The sequence below is a fragment of the Phragmites australis genome, chromosome 23, assembly GCF_958298935.1.
Source record: "Phragmites australis chromosome 23, lpPhrAust1.1, whole genome shotgun sequence".
NCBI classification, from domain to species: Eukaryota; Viridiplantae; Streptophyta; class Magnoliopsida; order Poales; family Poaceae; genus Phragmites; species Phragmites australis.
This window is the reverse complement of record NC_084943.1, coordinates 23,092,039-23,113,353: the sequence shown is the minus strand read 5'-3', so window position 1 is coordinate 23,113,353 and position 21,315 is coordinate 23,092,039. Positions and strand designations below refer to the sequence as shown.

Below are 21,315 nucleotides of genomic sequence, written 5' to 3'. Positions count from 1 at the left end.
GCCACGCGCGGCTGGACGTAGGGAGCTGGGCCGGTTGACCGCCTCGACTACGCAGGCGCGGAGCCTTGCGGGCGCCCTCGACGTTGAGGATGGACGAGCTCCGGCGCGGGGCAGCGGATGCCGAAGCTGTAGGGGACTGCAGCACGAGCTTGTTGGCCGCCGGCGAGCAGACCTGCACCGCAGGCGAGCCGAACAGGTGCGTCCTGTACACGCCCCCCACGCCGTACCTCCGCTTCTTGTCGTCGATGAAGCCGTCGGGGAGGCGCGCGTGCCGGAAGTACCACTTGAGGGAGGGGTTCTCGCCGACGAAGGGCAGGCCCATGTGATCTGATCACCAGTGGATTGATCACTTCTGCTGCTCTAGTCACTTAATTAGTACAGTAGTATGCAGCTAAGTAGCAGGCAGGGGTGGATCCAAGGGAACAAGATCATCTGAGCTGCCTCTCCGGTGTTGCTACAGTGCCCCTCTGACTTACGCATTTGTAGCTGTCCGATCCGGGACGAACGAAGCAGGTCAAGTGCTATATCAGCCGAGCTAACAGTGAAATCGGTACAATATTTTTGTCAAACAGTAACCTCAAACCACTGTTTGGCACTTCCACGGCAAATCCCTATAGCTCTAGACTCAATGTATTGTGCGTCTCTGACGTTGAGGATCCGGTTCCGCATGCAGGGAGGGCTGGGGCTGCCTACTGCTTTGAAGTCGGTGAAAGCCCTTAATAATTATTTGTTTTGTTATAGATGAGTAAGAGAAAGAGGAGAAAGAAGAGAAAAATGAAGAAAAAGGGGGAGACAAATAAACGAGCCTCATATTTGGCTCCTGCATCCATCCACCACTGCTAGCATGAGCTCCTTACGTTAATGCAATAGTAGATCTGCTAGGATAGTATAGATGCTTGTTGGATTCTAATCGCAAAATTAAATAAGCTAGCTAACCTGTGGACGAATCCTTGTTCATATTTTTTATTATATCCTTGTGTGATTCATCATGTAATTTCAGAAGTAGCACCTTCGATTGGTGGTGACCGTCGAGCAAAGATCATTTCTTTATTTTGGTTTGTGTGTCTTTGCGTGCATGCATGAGTGGAGTGGATCAGTGGGCCGATTGAGTTGGGCTGGCTTATGGCCTAATGGGCTGAACGAGTGGACTGGAGTTGGGCTTTCCTGAAACATGAAAATAAGTCTGAAAACGGGAATATGCCGCCTAAAAACGGGATACCGGAGATTTGGATGGGACGAGGCCTATCCTGTTTTCGAATACCTCCGTCCCGTATCTGTTCAGTTCCTGAGAAACAACCGAGAAAACAAAAATGATTAGGAAAATATGGGATATAGTTACGATATAGGACAAAGTTTTCTAGTACCGTTTTCATCCCTTACCACTAGCAGCAACTCTAGAGGCAAAAAACAACCAGTTTATTTTGGGGAAAACCTCACGTGTACACAGTGAAAGTTCTAGTTTGTCACATCTAGTTATAGTTTGTCACATCTTCTCTCAGCTTCTACTTAACAAAATTGCAGGGTTGCCAAACACAAGGATTAGGCGACAGGTTATGAGTAAGCAGAAGTTGCTCCCTCCAACTCGCACACATTGGATTATGCACAAGCAAAAGTGGTACTTAGTAAGGCCACAGAGCAATCGAAAAGAAAAAAGTTTTCATCATGTAAAATTAAAAGAAAATGGAGCGTATTGGGGGGGAATACCTCCAGCCTCCAGCCCAAGTGTGTCGGATATGGGATTCCCCTGTGCGAGAAAGTCAAAAGGTGCTACAATGTAAATTGCACATTGCCCGAAATAGTATATACAAAGGCAGAAGACTATGATGCACTTGCTTTAGGTGACCGAGCGTTTACATTGTCTATGTAAATATCTGGGGCAAAGGTGAAATCTACCACCTCCCTCTCATGCATAAAAAGGGCCATGAGGGCTAGTGTTTAGGACGATACGGAAACGTGTTTAATTATTTAAAAACTATGTATTACATTTATGTATAACTTAATTATTTTATAAAATTAATAATTTTTATATTTGTTATTATCAATAAACTATGCTAATTAGTACTAATTATTACTAATTCTAGTTAATTATAACTTAAGTGGTCAATAATCATTACTAAATACCCACAATAATAATTAGTTATGGTTAATAGCATCTAATTGTAACTAATCCCTTTGGTTTTAAATATACGACATTTTGACCAAAATTCGGTCAAACTTTTAAAAACTTTTAAAATTTTGATGTCAATAGCTTTTAAAATATTTATTTTAGAAACCTAAAAATATAATATTATAAAATATTTTTCAAGAGAAATCTACACGTGTGATTTTTATGTTTCCAAAGTTAATATTTTAGAAGCTATTAACGGTCAAAGTTTTAAAAATTTGATCGGATTTTGATCAAAACATCATATATTTAAAACTGAAGGAGTAATATTTAACTAAAAATCCTTAATAAACACTAATAATCACTAATCATTACTCACCGTAGGTGATTAGCGGAGTTGGCAGAATATGTACGAGGTCATTCGTCCGATTTTACCACACGACTCGGTACAACATCTTCTCAATATATTTTAAGAATCTGAATCATCTCATCCTAGGCAGAACGGTACGACTCAACAAACCAAACAACTGAATATGCTCAAATCTCACATGAGATTGTGTATATATGAGTTGGTTCGACCAACCAAACAGACTCTTATTTTACAAATATACACTCTCTTTACTCACTCAGCTCTTGTTCTTGCAACAACACATAGGAATATAGCATTCTGAATACAACGAGCTCTCGAAATCGTGCAAACAGAGTTAATTTACTATGTATTACTGATGTTTTTTTTTATAATGTAGAGCAGGAGCAAAGGTGCTTAACACAAGCACACTTCAGGGTGTAATATACAGAGGTAGCTGGTACATTGCATTCTTGCTCCTCATCAATACTCTATGAGGTAGATGGGGCCTCTCACGGAGCAGGCCGGCATGCAATGACTCTTTTCTTATTTTTGTCATCTGATCGGAATAGAGCACACACATACTTGTTCTGTGCTCAGATCTTAGTGAAGGGCATGGCGACCCATCTATTGGTTTTGAGTGTGGAAGGTATACAACCTCTGCGTCAGGATTAAGCCGCTCCCATCTAGAAGAACAACAAATAATTATGGAATACCATGAAAACTAGGGAAAAAATTAGAGAAATTAGATGTAGTTTGGTTAGTAATTACTTGTAACCAATAGATAGATGATGTAGCATGATAGTAAATTACTTGTAACACATACTTGTTGCAGCCTTGCCAGCATGTTACCGGCGCAGACCCTGTACCCCCCTCCGAACACCAGGTATGTCCCTGGCTTTGCTGGCTTCTGATAAAATGATCAATGTGTAGTGTTGAGTGTCATCAATACATATTTCAATTCATGTCAAAATTCAGTATACGAACGAGCTAGCTTTGTCTATCAACTTACGTCCCATCTATCGGGATGAAGCTCAATGGATCGTCATAGTAGTTTGGATCTGTGTGCAGTGATCGTAGCCAGACCACAACTCTCCACCCTTTTGGTACTGTATAACCTCCGTACTTGACATCTTTGTGCGCCACACGAACCATTGGAGCAATGTTGGCCAACCGAATTGTTTCTTCTACCACCTATAAAGATGGACAAGGTCTGACTTAAAATTCTTTTTGCCATGTTTCTGAAGTGCATGATGCAATGCCTGAAATGAATTGCTTGCATGGATGAACCTTAGCAGCTAAGTATCACGGATACTTGGCAGAGCCCGACGTACCTGTATTAGATATGTCACGATACTCAGCGATACGGCTAGATACGGGTATTGGAGAGTATCAGAAAATTACAATCTAAAAATAAAAAATAATATATGATACGTTTGTCGATACTTGCCGATACCTCCTTTCAATACTTTGGGCCCAGCTCGACTCCAATGTCGGAGATCTCACGGCACCATTTGACATTGAGACTCTCCAGCCCCAGGTATCTCACGACCACCTTCGCCAGCTTGATATCCGTCACAACTAAACACTTGTCCAGCACTAGCTCCCTAAGCCCCGTCGCCGTGGCCAGGGCGACCATCTCCGACGACCATGCAATGGGACAGGTCGACCGCCTACAGCAGTGGGACAGGTCGACCGCCTGCAGCCGTGGGCACGCCACCACCAGGACCTCCAGCCCATGCCACCCGACCCCGCTCGCCCACACAAGCCGCACCCGCCGGATGCATATCTCCACGCCAGATGCTTGGTTTGTTCAGTCATGGAGACAGAGGAGGGGCGCAGGTGCGATTCAGCTAGAGGAATGAGAAGGGCTTGTGGGCTAGTTGAGCTTACTGTGCAGGGGAGAAAGAAGGGGCTGGCTGGACCCGTAGAAGAGAAGGAGAGTAGGCCGGCCTTGTCCAGTGAGCTCAGGCTTTTGGGTTTAATTACGTGTGATTTGCTTGCTGATGTGATGGAGATTCGAGTCGATGCCGTCATGACCAGATCCAATTACAGTTAGGTCGAAGAGGCACACAGCTCCTACATCCGTCATCAAGCTCCTCTCCGCGGTTGTGAATGAGGGCAGAGGGACAACAAAGTCGAGGCAGCCTCCAGCTTGGGCACTAGCAGCAGCAGCAGCAGCTTCAGGTAGAGGACACGTACGTTCCTGTGGAGACGTGCTGTCTGCCTTGTTATGCTTTTTTTTTTAATTTAATTGGAGTGGGTAGGTAGCTGCTATGCTGCCTCCTGTGTCACTCCAGTCCACACCTAGTTTTTCAAACCGCTCCTTCTTGAATGGCTAGTTTTTTTTTCCAGCAGGCAAAGGCAAGCACTTGCCTTCTCGTTTGGCTGGGTTCTCCTTGCTACCAGCAACAGGCATCCATGGGCATGGGCAGCAAGCACATGACATGAGAATCGAATCAGATCAGTTCCCCACCACCCCCATTCATCGCAATATTCTCCCTCTCCCACCCATTCCCATTCCTCTTCTCTTCTCTTTCTCTCTTTCTTTATTGGACACTCTTCTTCCTTCCTGGCTCTCCCCCTCCTCTGCTTTCTCTCTTGCCGCCATCACTAAATACCGAAAATCCTGTTTCATGGGCACACGTTAGCAGTCCAAGTCACACGTCCACATAGCCCATTAATATCTTGATATACAACTGTTCTCATTAATTTTTTTCTCAAAGTTTTGAGCTATCAAAAGGATTTTCTCAAAAATTTTGATAGATTTTTTTAGAAATTTCCAAAAATAAAAAGATGTGAAAAGAAAAAAAAAATTCAAAAAAAGAAAAGAGAAGGCTGTCGAAAAAGACACGAGTTTACCACCCGCTAGCGGGCACGTGAAATAGCAGGATCCTTTTGAAAGGCGACATCATTGCCGCAACATCTAGGGAGCTATAGAGTTTAGCACTGTAATCGTAGGGCCACGCACGCATCTTCCAAATGGCAAGATCACTAGGCCAGCTTACTGCTATATCTAGAACAATATTTTGCCATCATGTTTTCTGAAATAATATACTACTCTGGCCGATATTTAAATCGGAGTAGTAGTCAATGATTTAAATTCTCTGGCCGATTCCTCCTGGAGAGAATAGCAGCACGAGCACCGCACCACGGTAGCTTTCCGATTTCCCCGGTCTCCACTCTCCTCTCCCACAAACACGCACGCGTGCGTCTACAACGGAACGGAACGGTCCTTCCTTTGGTGGGAAAGAGACCCCAGCTGAGCACGTCGTGGTCTGTGCCTCCGCAACAGCTCTCGGCTGTTCTCTGACGACTGGGGGTCCACCACGCAGCATTCTCACTGACACCTCATCCATGAACGTCTTCTGGGCCTACGCGTCGGTGACAGTTGAGGTAACTCTTCCGGTAAGCCTGGTTCAAGGCCGTCAGAGCTCACACATAATTAAAGGCACTCATCAGCTGCTGGGCTTCACTCTCACCCTTCTCTCACACACTCCCTTCAAAATCAAAACCTCCCGAAGAAGCCAGCCGAGCCAAGAACCCCTCCCAGAAACACAGCAGCCACCATGGACAAGAATGACAAGAGGAGCAAGCACAGCAGCCGCCATGGGGCGCAAGCTGTGGGCCTGCGCGCCGCCATCGTCGCCATGGCCGCACTCCTCTGCTCCACGGCCTCCACGGCCCTCACCCTGGACGGTACGCTGCACCGCATCGCCGCATTCATTTCCGCTTCAATCTCCCTCCAATCTCTCAATGCAGTCCCTTATGCAAGTTTCTTTGCCCATTTCTTTCAGGCGAGGCGTTGCTTCAGCTCAAGCTGGCCTTCAACGCCACCACCCAGAGGCTCACCAGTTGGAGGCCGACCGACCCAAACCCCTGCGGCTGGGAGGGCATCTCCTGCTCCGTCCCCGACCTCAGGGTCCAATCCATGTGTGTTCTTGTCCTCTTCTTCACCCGATCTGTATTTCCCCCCTTAAGATTTCCCCTTTTCGTTGTTTCATGTTGCCTCAACTATTTGAATGAAATGTTTGATGGCTCGGTTACCTATGTCATCTTCTTGGATTCCATGTCGCTGAAAAGTAGTTTGTCTGCTCTTTTCGGTGCAGAAATCTTCCTTACATGCAGCTTGGAGGCATTATTTCACCTAGCATTGGGAAGCTCGACAAGCTGCAGAGACTGTAAGATTTTCTTGGCCAGTTTTAGGCCCAAATGTTTTTCCTTCCTTATTTGCAGGATGCAACAAGCTCTAATACCAACTACATTGTCTTTTCCTTTATGTGCGTGTGTATGCATTTGTGCCTGTGGACGGACCTTTCCCTTTCAGAGCTCTGCACCAGAACAGCTTGCACGGTCCAATCCCTGCAGAGATCAAGAACTGCATAGAGCTCAGGGCAATGTACGCTGTTAACTTGTTTATCTTCGTCGATTTCTTCAGCTAGTTGGTCAGACTGCTCAAATGTGCCATTTTTCTTTCCATAATGTATTCAGTTATCTGAGAGCTAACTACCTGCAAGGAGCTATCCCTTCAGAGATTGGCCAGCTCGTTCACCTCACAATCCTGTATGTTCTTCACATTACCATCTTTGATTGACACTGATTACTTTTGCTGTTGCAGCGATTTTGTTGGTCTAATGTGTGCAAGCTGCAGGGACTTGTCGAGCAACCTATTGAGGGGCACGATACCGGCGTCGATTGGAAGCCTTACTCACCTTCGCTTTCTGTAAGTTTTTGTGTGTGATCGTTGGTGGCCCCTTTTTGGGTCTGTAAGGATTTGAGAACATAATGAACCGAGAACACACATTTGCATTGTTGCAGGAATCTGTCCACCAATTTCTTCTCCGGAGTGATCCCGAATGTTGGTGTCCTCGGAACATTCAAAAGCAGCTCGTAAGATTTGGCCCCATGTTCACTTATCCCTTCTGTAGTGTGTGCTTCTTATTTATGATGTGGGATAGCTTGCAAGTTGACATTTTGTGGTAGTAGAAGAGCCTGCATTTAATGTTGTAGTGCATTTGTTCACATGACTCAAGGGCAAATGCAGGTTTGTCGGAAATCTGGAACTTTGTGGTCTGCCCATCCAGAAAGCTTGCCATGGAACCTTGGGGTTTCCTGCTGTGCTGCCGCATTCCGATCCCCTCTCCTCATCTGGCAAGTATTCCATTTTAAGTTGATTGCATGTTGGAACTCTTTCGCAATTTTAGTGCAATGTGTATGATTAAGTACTGTTGTCAATTTTTTTTTGTGCAATAGGTGTTTCTCCGATCAACAACAATAAAACATCGCACTTTCTGAATGGCATTGTGATCGGTTCAATGTCAACCTTGGCTCTTGCCTTGATCGCCATACTCGGCTTCCTATGGATTTGCTTGTTGTCCAGGAAGAAGAACATTGGTGGAAATTATGTAAAAATGGATAAGCGAACTGTTCCTGATGGTAATAAATTAATGCCGTTTGCAGTCACTCGTTACAATTTTTTTCCTGACTGACTAAATGAAAACTAATTGTTATATATGGTGTCCTAACTTAGGTGCAAAGCTTGTGACATACCAGTGGAACCTTCCATATTCATCAAGTGAGATCATTAGAAGGCTGGAGCTGCTTGATGAAGAGGATGCGGTTGGCTGTGGTGGGTTTGGTACAGTGTACAAGATGTTGATGGATGATGGCACAGCATTTGCCGTAAAGAGGATTGACCTCAACCGCGAAGGGCGTGACAGGACCTTCGAGAAGGAGCTTGAGATTCTGGGAAGCATCAGGCACATCAACCTTGTCAACCTGCGAGGCTACTGCCGTCTCCCAACAGCCAAGCTACTCGTATATGATTTTGTGGAGCTGGGCAGCTTGGATTGCTACCTTCATGGTAAGTATGCCCACCATCTTATAAATCTTGACATGATCATGATTACAATTTTGAACACTTGCGCAATGCCTTCTTTCCCGATGCTTGCATGCTGTGTTGCCGATGGCAGGAGATGCACAGGAGGACCAGCCATTGAACTGGAATGCAAGAATGAAAATCGCTCTGGGCTCCGCTCGAGGTCTGGCATATTTGCACCATGATTGCTCACCTGGGATTGTGCACAGGGACATCAAAGCCAGTAATATCCTTCTGGATAGGAGCCTGGAGCCTCGTGTATCTGATTTTGGCCTTGCAAGACTGCTTGTAGACAATGCTGCTCATGTTACCACTGTTGTGGCAGGCACCTTTGGATACCTGGCACCAGGTACTTCTCTTGCTAGTCAGACATCGCCGTTGTGATTTTTACGATGAAAAAACTACTTGTATTATGCACCACGATTGAAATTGCACTTCAACCTCACAGCTGAAAGCTATTAGTTGTACTGGAACGCAACTGGGAGTGCATTTTGTAGTTATACACCAAAAATGGAACAAGATTGGTGAAACAAATTTGTTAAATTCACAAAAGTGTAGGAATATCTGTATTACCGCTTCAGCATAAGGCTTTGTAAATTCCTGTTATGTATTAGGCATAAATTGAGATGTATCACGTCATGTTTTGTAAGAGAAAAGGTTAGATCTCCCTAAGCAACACTGATATGTGTTACTTTTACTTTGAGTGACAGAATACTTGCAAAATGGGCATGCTACTGAGAAATCAGACGTGTATAGCTTTGGAGTGCTTTTGCTGGAGCTGGTGACTGGAAAGAGGCCAACTGATTCATGCTTCATCAAGAAGGGACTGAACATTGTTGGCTGGGTAATTGCTGGTTCCATGTCTCATTGCCTTTGTAGTTAGTAATGATAAAAAATCATCTGAATTTTACTTCTTTTGCAGCTGAACACGCTAACGGGGGAACACCGGTTGGAGGACATCATTGACGAGAGATGCGGCGACGTGGAAGTGGAAGCAGTCGAGGCTATCCTGGACATCGCTGCAATGTGCACCGATGCAGACCCAGGCCAGCGGCCATCGATGAGCGCTGTCCTGAAGATGCTGGAGGAGGAGATCCTGTCTCCCTGCATGAGCGAGCTGTGCTACGAGCAGCACCTGGAGCTCTGAGTGAGTATAATGCTTGCTACTCATGATGAGAGAGTACGTAAGAAGCAAAAGTTTTGTAGATACATGATGAACCATGTCCATGTAGGACTCTGGCTGGACAAGCGCAGCTTCTCGTCTTCTCTTGTGCTCAACCCAAGTGGTCAAATCGATGTGTTTTGTACATAGAGAGATGTCTGTTTTTCTCTTTCCCCTTTTCGCTTTTATCTTTGCTATTCCGGTGATTGGCTGATTAGCTCGCTTTTACTATTGTGGGTGCAAAGTTGACATCTCCTTGAACAAAAATTAAAGGAAAGAGTAGGCACTATCAAGTATGAACAGGACACGTACATGAAAAGGAGATGCAGTTCCAGAGCCAAGTAGTAAAGTACGCCTAGTTGCACTATTATCTTAGAGCCTGATAACTGGAGACATTTTATCAGCTTCATGTTCATGCCATCCTGACATGTGCAGCATGTGGAGTGGCTCACCAACATCCAAAACTCGCACAATGCTCCACGGATATAAAAGAGTAGAGAGTGGAATTAAATAAATATAGTTAGTCCCTTGTTGCACTCGCCCTTCCATTCTTCCATGCAGCTTGAGCTTGAGAAGCGAGACCCTCATCAAAATCTTCATCCTTTTTGAAAGCTTCCACAACAGTGAGTATAAAATATTATTGTATTGTTCAGCTTCCAATGGCACTTGCTTGCTGTAGGTTTTTTACTTTTTCCCGATTCATTGACACTCGATCATTGCGTGGCTAGTTACTAGTGAAGGATATTGCTCTACTCAAAATGGAGAGAAAACCCTAGTGAAGGATATTGCTGTTACTTGAGCAGACCTGTACAATACGTACTCCTAGTTAGTGCATTAGTAAGGCTCGTGATCACACATGGAAAGTCGATTAATTACATGAGTTCCTCCAGGAGTACATGCAGAGTATGACAATGGCATCCTATCCGATGCTAGTGAGTAGTCAGTTAATATTAGAGGAGTACATGTAACCAGCGCCTGCTTTGTACTGTATTAATTTACTGGGACAAACTAAGCAGGAAGAGTCATGGAACAACTGTTGGCTCTCACGTGTTCACCATGTCCGACGCTGGCAAAAGTTCCAGACAGGAGTAACTGTAGAGGCAGGGCCTTTTGGTCCTGGCCCAGAGGGACCTGGGCCCACCCACAGTCTGTCTGAGACCAAGAGATGCTAAGTACTCTTGTTTTTTGTTTTTTGAATGGAACAGTTATTCCATTAAAACCAAGGGTACCGCTAAATCGTCACCAACCAAAATCTAAAGCCTCGTTTGGTAGCGCTCCGTGGAGTGATTTCGTGTGGGAATCAATTCCCGTGCTGCCAAATGCCCTGTCTGAGAGTGGATTCCGCGTGGGAATCACTCCACGATTTGTATTGCAAGATGAGAGCTGAAAAATCTAGCTTCCATCTGATTTCCGATTGATTCTCCTCCATTTCAACATTATATTCTCTTAGGAATCACTTCCACCACTAACATAACAAACGATTTTATAAATAGAATCACTTCCACCACAGATCACTCTCACTGTAGAATCAGAGCTCTACCAAATAAACCTAAATATAGTTTGATAGAGTGGCCAACACGAGTTCAACTTCTACACTACCTAGCGTTGCTAGAGCATGCGCCACACTATTACATTTTCGAGAATTATACTGAACACAAGCACTAATAAAAGTATATGAAACAAACTCCTGACTTCACTTACAAGGCCACCACATGGTCATCAATAGTTAATGAAAGCAACGCATGTTGTTACCATCAATGCATCCACCTCAACAACAATGTTACCAATGCCCATCTGATTGCATTTTTAAGCCCATGCAATAATGCAATTACCTCCGTTTGGAAGGGACCAAGCAGATGATCAAAGCGACCACGCCTTGCACACTGAACGTCACCATCGCTTGAACCGGAAACAACGGAATTTGGGAGAGGTTTGAATTTAAAAGAATTGAATTTGATTGGACTTCTGCCGAATAGAATCGAGATTGAGATTAGAATTTGAGAGACATCCAAATTTGAATAACCACTTAAAGAACCATAAAATAATAAACCAAAAGTGCATATGCTCAATTTATTGTAGGGATTAAGTTAGAAATTAATTTGGTGATCTTTGGAATACTTAACCAAAATAATATATCTAAATATGCACATACGAGTATATACACATTCAAATATATATTTTCTTGATTTTATATTGGTTTAATAATTAGATAAAGTTTTAATTTGAAGTGAATTTTGCTATTTTTGTAGGAACGAGAATGTGGACTAGAGGGGGTGAATATACGGCTCAATAAATTTCTTTCGAAATAAATGGTCTTTTCCTATTTCTCACCCAACGCACCTCAAAACACTCAAACGGAAGCAAAAGAATTAGAGAGACAAAGTAAGAAGACTAGTTCCATGGAAACATGACTCCACGGATAGAATATAAACTATAGCTTTCATTCAAGACCATTCCATGTGCCTTTGTACACAAAAATTCACAATTTTCAAAGAAACTAGAGAAGATGAACACCGGACAAGGTTATCCTCCAAGATGATAGTCTAGTGACAAGGGGACTCAAGACCCACTCAAATACATGAGTATGTGAGTATTTAAACCACTAGCATTAAGAAAAATAACCATGTAAAGGTGAAAAATTGCAGCTCAAAGAAAAGATCACCGAGTAAAGAATCTCTTCAAGTTGATGATCTAGAAGCAAGGGTACTCAAGACCCATGAGCATACACTCGTATGTGAGTTTTTATGTCTCTAGTAACAAGAAGAATGACCTCACAAGGTGCTGAAATTTCAGTCAAAAAACAAAACGAAAATCAAAACCGAAAATCGAAAAGCTTGCAAACTTACAAGGGAACCAATAAAGGGAAACTAGAAGAAGGGGAATTCAAACATATGCAAAAAAAACATAAACTTCATTACTCAAAGAGGTCAGCCCTATTTTAGGTGGATTATAAAAATTTATCTCTCAAAACTCTCACATATTACATAGGCTAAGCGCTCATTCTTCTATCATCTAAAATCCTAGCTCTAATGCTCTCAAATAGGTGGCACAAGGAGACTCAAGTGGCTGGTTCAAAACTCTCTCTAACCCTATCACTTTATTTATAGGCTTAGAAACTTGGCCCTTAAGTTTACTAGCTTTTCCCCAAAGTACCCCTCTCTTACAGTGCACTCCTATCTACCATCGAGGGTATTTTGGTCCATTTTCTTCTCCATTCATCGGACAGCCGTGACGCCTTCACGACTTAGCTTAGCCTCGACGTAAGCTTCACGATGGTGTCACATACTCCTACAGTCTTCCCACGGTTTTGAGGTCAAACTGCGAAACCGCCTGCACGCTTCTTAAAGCGTAACTCACCGCCTTGCTTACACCTTAAGCAAGCGTTTCAATGTCGATGCGTGTACTCCGTCATGCGATCCTGACCGCTGGCAACTCTCTCCCACTCCCGATCCTTCGGGCCGCCTTGTCACTTGCACCGGCATTCCCTTCGCTTGACTTTGTCAACACGCCGTCTCCATCCGCCTTCAATGCTTTGTTTGACCTCCACGTATTCAGCTAGGATCACCCTTGACTCCTCCCGGCCTCCTTGATCGTCTGGTAGCAAGCACTCTGCTTGGCCCCGATCATCCCGCCATCGACCGCCAAATTACATCCATCACCTACACATCATGAGACAAGCAAACACATATCTCCATCTCCAATTCTAATTAGTCCATAATTAATATGCTCAAATAAAATCTCAAATCAATTCAAATCACATCAAAGCTCATGTAAAACCGAAAATCATCAAACCAAATAAATGACAATATCAATCACTCATCACAAGAAAATCAAGACACATTTCAACTTGGTTTCTCAATTTTCTAATATGCTAAAACTCAGAGTATTACACCTGAGGTGCTACCCCATCCCACTCCCACCAAATTCTAACAAGTCTATAAATATTACAAAATTTCAACAGAGCTTTCCGTGTAAGAACAACTTCCTGAACAAGGAAATCACATAGAAATCTCAGGCACAATCTATAAACATTAAGTAAACATCACAACCCAATCCCAATCTAGCCTGATACATGCGACCACTACAACCACACAACCATCTCAACCATAAAGGTGTTTAACTAAATGTAACTAACAAATATAGAGTTATAATTAATTAATATGAAGACTAAATATAAATATTGGTGTGTGTGCTCAAATTATGGTGCTACTCACATCCCATACATATCGCGATAACTTGTTACCTAAAAATAAAATAAAACATAAGTATAAGTAAAAACACTAAGCAAATACAATATGAAACTAGAAGAACATATAACTTGTTAGATTTCAATAAAGAACCAGGATTAAAAGAAAATTTTCTTCTCATGAAAAATCATCAAAATAGTAGTTGTTGTCTAAAACGGATGACATCTAAATACATCCTTAATATTTACGGTAAAACCAAACAAGTTAAGCCAGCATTTACTCATAGGAATATAAAAGTAAGAATTAAACCATACATCCGGTTCTATCGGAATATGAACGATATGAAAGGAATAATTTGAAACCTTGACAGGAACGCAATTATGAAACCTGAATCACGTAACACAGCGAAATACGAATGTTGAATAAATTTAACTGAAAGGACCAAGAAAACATTCAACAAAGCAAACCATTCTACCACAATACATACATACACACATATATATATATATATATATATATATATATATATATATATATATATATATATATATATAGTTTTGAAAGCATAAGAATCGTTTCTACGTGCATTACCAAATTAAAACTCCACTTAACCGAGAAACATTCTTGCTATCCTGGCAGGTAATCCGGCATAAACTTAATAACAGCAATTGAACATAATTAATTATATCATTTCTAAAAACTACACAAAATTCCTCTCAAAAACATTGTTATTAAACTTTTTTTAATACACTACTACAGAATAGGCCTTCACTGCTAGCTCCAAAACATCTTTCACTGTCGATTCTAAAGCCAACAGTAGACAACGGACAATAATAATCCCCGACTATCACTGCTAGTCTAGAGATCGACACTGAAACCGACTATTACTGCTGGCTAAAGGCTTTAGCCGACAGTGATAGTCGATCCCCGAATCGATATTTTTTGGCTTTAATTTTTTTGCCTGGCTAGACACCCCGCGCTCGGCCGTCGCAAGTCACACGTCACAATATTTTTTGCATGATATACACGTGCGTGCAGTTCATGATACTTGAACCCAAAACCTCTAAGCTCGCATGATATGTCTTTACCATCCTACCACAGAACTACAGTGATAGCAATAGCATATGCAATCTCTTTGATCTCTTTTGTTTGAAATTTTAAATAATTATTTAGATATCTAAATGAATTCAAATAAAAAAAGTTTTCAACTACAAAATTGTAGTTCTTTTTTAGCAACTATTTTCATATAAAAAATTTCTCCATCCAACTTTGCATGAAAAAGCTATGAATTTTTTGAGATAAGTTATCATACATTATTATTGTCGGTTCGTGGCTAGAACTGATAGTGATACTCAAGTTTCATTGTCGGTTCATAAGAATAACCAACAGTGATAGTAGGTTAATGGCTAGAATTGACAGTAATAGGTTGATATATAAAACATATTTTGTACAGTGATAGGCTATTTTTTTCATTTTTTATTTATACAAAATGAGCTAAGGCAAATAATAGCATTTTGAAGTCTATATAATATTATATACCAAATCACTATTGTAACCATATTTTAATTCTGTCATTAATGAGCCTTAATTTGCATGTCAAAACAGCTGTTCTATATGGCATTGAAGTTCTAGACATCAACAGTAAAACTAGATAACTCCCAAACTATCAGACCAACTTCGAGGTCCAAGTACTCTATGAAAAAATTAGAACTGAACTAAAACTTTGTTGATATATATGTTGGTATTTGAGGGGTTTTTCTTTTTAAATTTCTAATTTAAAATATAGCCAAATTTGAATTTAAGTAAATTCTTAAAAAAGGAGGCGTCGGCCAATAGGCCGTTTCAACGCCAGCAGGCCGAGCAGCCCACTGACCAACCAAGTCCTTTTTGCCTTGTCTCCTGTGGTTCTAGAAGGAGGGGGGGCACTGACGATGGTTCCGCGAGTTTTTTTTTTATTTTTTAATTTAAAATATTAAATAAATAGGTTTCGCGTAGAAATATTTGTAAAATAGATATTTATCGTTTTTTTTAGAGCGATTAGACCCTTACCACCTCTGAGAGGTAACAAACAGTCCAGCTGTATGGGTCCTTAGCCTCCTATGAAAAAACTTTTAGCCCTTGCTTAGTCGTCAAATTACTGTTCACGATCTCATTTCCTCTCCCCTACCTCTGTTCAAAATAGTAGTCTTCTGTAGCTCTAAAAATCCTAGAACTTTTTATATGTATTTCATAATCTATGTGTAATCCATTTTAATTAGATTCATAAAAAAATCTGTGTAGAATTTAAACTAAAATTCTCTAAAAAAAAACTACTTTTATAACTTATAACAATTGTTAGGATCTCAAATAAATTTTTAAAAATTTAAAAAAATCACTAATATTTTTCTTATATGATGGACTAATTTCTAAAAAAAAAAATTCTAGCCATAGTTTATACGGTGAAAACATATCACGTGAAATTTTGTAAAATTATTTCCATCCTATAAATAAAAAAATATTCCCATCCTATACATAAAAAATATTTATAGTGGATATGTTTCCAATGGCTAAATTTTTTATATGTTTGAATTTTGTTTGAATTCAAATTGAATTAAAAAATGAACATCACATGAAATGATAAAAATACACAAAAATAGAGTATTGCAAAGGAACTCGGTTTTTCACCATATAACCTATGACTGAAAACAATATTAGAAAATATTTCATTATATAAAAAGATATTAGTGATTTTTTTCCAGATTTTTGAATATTTATTTGAGACTCTAACAATTGTTAGAAGTTATTAAAGTAGTTTTTTTTTGAGAATTTTTGTTTAAATTTACGCATGCTTTTTAGATAAATCCAATTAGAATGGGTTGCGCATGGATTATGAAATACGTAAAAAAAATTCTAGAATTTTTAGAGCAACAAAAGACTACTGTTTTGAATAGAGCGTACTTGGAAGGTATGAACAGTAATTTTGACGATTATTGCATCTATTTTATAAATATTTCTATGAGGAGCCTATTTATTTAATATTTTAAGTTAGAAAATATATAAAAAAAACACACTTAATTGACGTTACAACTTCGTGTACCACAAATTACATGGAGATAAGAGGAGCTGTGTTCTGACCTTCCAATGACACTGAAGATCATCTTGAGGCTATTTCTTGTGGAATCATCTGGAAACAAGAAGTATGCCTGTAAATTTTAAAGTAACATGTATTTGGTGATTTAAAGTTGCCTTTCTGATATGAGCCCCAGCCGGGAAGAATAGAGATAGTAGAAAAATAGGAAGGGACTAAAGACATTTCACTTATTTTCGGATATTGAAATTCCCCTCCTTATTTAGAGGGTCACAAACACCTAATGAAAATTTACTTTTTAAAAACCTAACAAAATAGAAACTAATAGATATCAATAAGCTTGTGAGCATTTTTTTTATTTCTATGTCCACTAACCAAATAATTTCTATTAGTATTTATTGTCTATGCTCTGAGTGCCTGCAAACATGAGTTGCAACACTAAATGGACATTTAAAAAACAGCAGGCAACACTAAGATCATGAATTGATATCATACCTGACAAGCAAGGTCACAGATGCTTTTCCCAAACACCAATTCAGATAGTTTGGCAGCCTTGCTCATAGGAAAACCAAAACAGGTGTTTGTATCCTCATAAGAATCCTCAGAAAGCAAGTTGTAGCGATAGCCAATGCTTACCTATGCATTTACTTGTTCGCAGGACATGAAAACCCTGTCCAGAGAGGATAACCATACTTTAAAGGATTTTCAGCAAGGTGAGAACTTTTTAATTCAAGATGCAGCATTTTGCTAGTTTGGAGAAAAGACTACGCTACATGGCGGTGTTCTCATACTGTGCAAAAACCAACCTTAGCATGTTAACTGAAAGATCACCACAGGCATAAAGACCAGCAAGGATTAATGGAGGACTGCTATGAATTGGTTCTTGTATTCGAGAACTTTTCTCAATATAGGTCTTAGTTTCTCTTACATATTCATCAAGATCATCCTTACATGCATCTAACGGGACATATGCCAATATCTCACTTGATAGAACATAACAGGTGATAGTCCTAGGTACTGTGAGCGGTTTCTTCTCCACATTGCAAAAATAATAGACAACAATTTATAGCAACAAACACCAACTCCAAAGGTAGTACAACTAATATTAAACTTGACGAAGGTTGCACCATTTAGCAGCATAGTGCTTTTTTATTCTCTCTGCATGAGTATTTGTAACTGATGCATGATGTGAGGAAGCATATATCCCTACAACAGGGAGTTAGTAATGAAAAGATAAAGCTTGTGAGGGATAACCCTGATAATATCAAGATGAGTAAAAGATAAATACATGACATAACACATTACTATTGAAATTATGGTAAAACTCAGTCATTTCTTTCAGTCTCAGAAAGTAGCAACAGAAAACTAAAGCATGCCGTCCAACAATAAAATTAAGACACATGCAACATCTATAAGAAATAAGGCATGCCATCCAACAATAAAATTAAGACACATGCAACATCTATAAGAAAATCTAGATGATAGCCATGCCTTCTTTTGCTACCAGCCCATATTTTGGCTTCTTTAGAACCATGACTTCCAAAGCATCATGCAATCAAGTCACAATTTATCAAGGAAAATAACAACAATGAGTGAATCAAATATGGACATTATATAGTACAACATATGGACTTCCCTTGGTGACCAGTATTTGTAGCGGGACCCATCGAAAAATTCTTGCTCAGACATGGCATGAATTCATAGGGTTAATATTTAAGATGGCAAAGACACAATAAAAAGCAACAAAAAAGGATGCCAACTATCAAAGCATTAAAAAAAGTAATTATCTTTACATAAAACCTGGTTAACACATCTGCTTCTACATGCAGATGACATACTTGACCACTGTCTTGGCTCCACAACTCTTAGCAATTGCATGAACCAGCGCAGCTAGATTTTCAATCTGCAGAAAGCAATTTCTCCAAACACGAGAATGCAAAGAACAAATGAAAATCATGGTATCTTTGTAAACAAATAAACACGTGTAGCAAGTACAACAATCAGTACAAGCTGGATTACCTAATTCGTGCTTCTTCTTTGAGTTCATGCCTTGAGCGAGAATAGTACCAATTGATACCACATGCAAATCAGGTATGAGCTGCAAGCATTCAAGGAAAAGCATATCAGGATTAAAACAAATGGCAGAAAATAGGCAATTTCTTAATTCAATGACTCCAAAAGATGCAAAGCAATCTGAAAATGTAATGCAAACAAACATATTTTAAGAAAAAGCAAGTTCATACAGTGATTTCGTTTGTTCACTGAAGCACTGCAGGTGAAGCATGTGCAGAAATTTTTCGTATATGAACTATACACTAACTCAATCAAATACTGCTCCTGGTGCCATTCCCCTGAAAAAGGCCATGCTACTACGACCAATACGCGATACCTACTCAATTCGATAGATTCAGCAAACATACCGATTGCGGCGCCTTCTGCTCCTAGGGAAGAACAAGTGACCTGATAGTAAGCACAAACTCCTGTAGTGTACCGGGCCAATGTTCATGCAAAACAATAGACACTTGGATGCATACACCAAACCGAAGAGGGAGTGATGAATTATACAAGGAACAATGAACTTGGATACATCGAGTTACTGGGGTGCAATGGGAAGTCGTACCTGAACGTATCTGGAGGGCAGCTTGAGCAAGCTCCCCACGGGCTCCCACCAGAGGCACTCTATCCACTCAGCGTCCACCAACTCCCACAGACTATCCTATGCAAACCGTACCATAGGAGATCGAAACTTTCAGTAAACAGCCCTCAAATTGATCGCCAAATAGGCACTGATCGAACGAGCCTCTGAAAAAAATTCACGGGAAACTGAGGGGGGCCTTGAAGAAGTTAACGATGTGGGCGTCGAGGAGCAGGCGGTGGTGATAGAGGAAGGCAGTGAGGGTCTCCATCCAATCGTGGGTTCGCGCCATTGTCTCGCATGAGTAGGTGTTGCCGCTCGTCGGAGTCGCTGCCATCGTGCTCCTCCCCGACCCACCCAACCACCGAGGCCGAGGGTGAGATCCAGATCCAACGTCACTGACCATGAACCCGACGGGGCTCACACAAGTGTCTTTCCACGACCGCACCAACGACTTCCTCGCCACAGTCGAGAGCGGAGAGTGCATGGGTGGACGGGGTTGTAGCCCGATCATGGCTGACCAGAGTGGTTCAAGGGCGACGACACGATCGTAGATGACTAGAGTTGTGCAAGGGTAGCGACGCAGAAGAGAGTCTAGTGGAAGAGGAGAGGGGATCGTCGAAGGAGAAGGGCGATGGAATTGGGGGATCAAACGTGTTTTTGTTCGAGATGGGATCGAGGACCAAAGAACGTGGGAGGACCGAATGAATGAAGCGGAGGAGCGGAGGCGTCGCGTTTGGGAGTTAGGAGAGGAGCGGCACGTTCAAGACTTAGAGAGGAGGCGAAACTATCGTGGACCTATAAGGGTTGGATGAACCGGGTATTTTGGACCATTGAATTTGATGAAGCCATACGAGAAAAGGTGTGAGCGCTTTATTTTAGAGAAGCAGGATTCGTATATACACAAATTAGGTGGATAGAGAAATGTTATATATGTTAGGGAAGAAAGTTACGTGGACGTAAAAAAAAGTAGAATTGGTGTATTATATAGTTGCAGGGCTAGGTAGCTTGTCTTGTTGTCCTCCAATCCGATCGGCCGTCGCCATGGGTCGCTGCGGCTCTGGTACGTACGTACCTACGCACGCAGTTTACATCTGACCTGATCGATGATACCGATTTGACCTAATCTACCACATGCACTTGTACTGTTCTTCGGTCGATCGATCCTAGCCTCTTTCAGTTCGTCCGGCCTAGATGTACAATTGATCGATTCTTCGTTTCTCTTCTCGATCCTTGTCCCTTGTGTGTTTTAAGGCGTCCGTCGTATGTCTTGCATGCTGATGAAGATCGATCTGCTTATCTGTGACGACTTAATTATCTCGAGACCCACGTATGAACCTAGCTCGCTCTCGCCCTACTCGACGGATCAATTACGTACTACAACTGCAGGCAATGCAGTTACTTTTGATTGATTTACTTTCTTCAATTCCGGTCAACAAAATTGGTCCATGGATGCCTCATCACATGTGGTGGAGCCTTCAGTTATGATCGATCGTATCAAACTGTACTATCTTCAATTCCGGTCGATAAAATCTATTGTTCCATGGATGCTTCATCACATGCATGTCAGTCCGTCGTTTCTAGCCCAATAATTCAATAGCGCATGGAATCTGTGGAAAAAAGTGCAATGCATCGTATGCAAATGCCGTGGAGGTGATAACTCTCTGTACATATAGTTTTTTTCTATCGGACAACTTGGTTTATGTGATGCCCGTTTTCTTCACCCTCGAACCTCCCCACTCCGTCGAAACCTCTACCTCGACACACTCGACTCAGCGTGCGCTCCCCTAGCTGCAACCCCCTGTCCCCTCCCACAGCTATAAATCCCCCTTCATTAGACATCGCCCTCGTTCAAACTCCTGCTCACCCTCTCCATACCGAAATCCGTCACTGAAGATCCACTCGACCACCTCACTTACTGCCAGAGAGAGGGTTA

At 41.5% G+C, this 21,315-nt stretch overlaps 1 protein-coding gene and 1 pseudogene across 2 annotated transcripts; one reads left to right on the top strand and one right to left on the bottom strand.

Moving 5' to 3' along the window:
* Window positions 1–5,935: 5,935 nt before the first annotated feature.
* LOC133905776 (LRR receptor-like serine/threonine-protein kinase FEI 1) lies at window positions 5,936–9,773 on the top strand. 2 transcript variants are annotated; one of them, XM_062347537.1, is made up of 14 exons: window positions 5,936–6,149; window positions 6,248–6,383; window positions 6,560–6,631; window positions 6,778–6,849; window positions 6,942–7,013; window positions 7,102–7,173; window positions 7,269–7,340; window positions 7,495–7,601; window positions 7,704–7,886; window positions 7,981–8,313; window positions 8,423–8,677; window positions 9,039–9,172; window positions 9,251–9,475; window positions 9,561–9,639. In XM_062347537.1, exons 1-13 carry the CDS (start codon window positions 6,020–6,022, stop codon window positions 9,473–9,475), a joined length of 1,863 nt encoding a protein of 620 aa, XP_062203521.1. In that variant the 5' UTR covers window positions 5,936–6,019; the 3' UTR covers window positions 9,561–9,639. The 2 variants fall into 2 exon arrangements, with proteins under 2 accessions (XP_062203521.1, XP_062203520.1); XM_062347536.1 differs by having other exon boundaries at window positions 9,251–9,773.
* Window positions 9,774–17,146: 7,373 nt separating this feature from the next.
* Window positions 17,147–19,716, bottom strand: LOC133906084 (uncharacterized; annotated as a pseudogene).
* Between the last annotated feature and the right edge of the window lie 1,599 nt (window positions 19,717–21,315).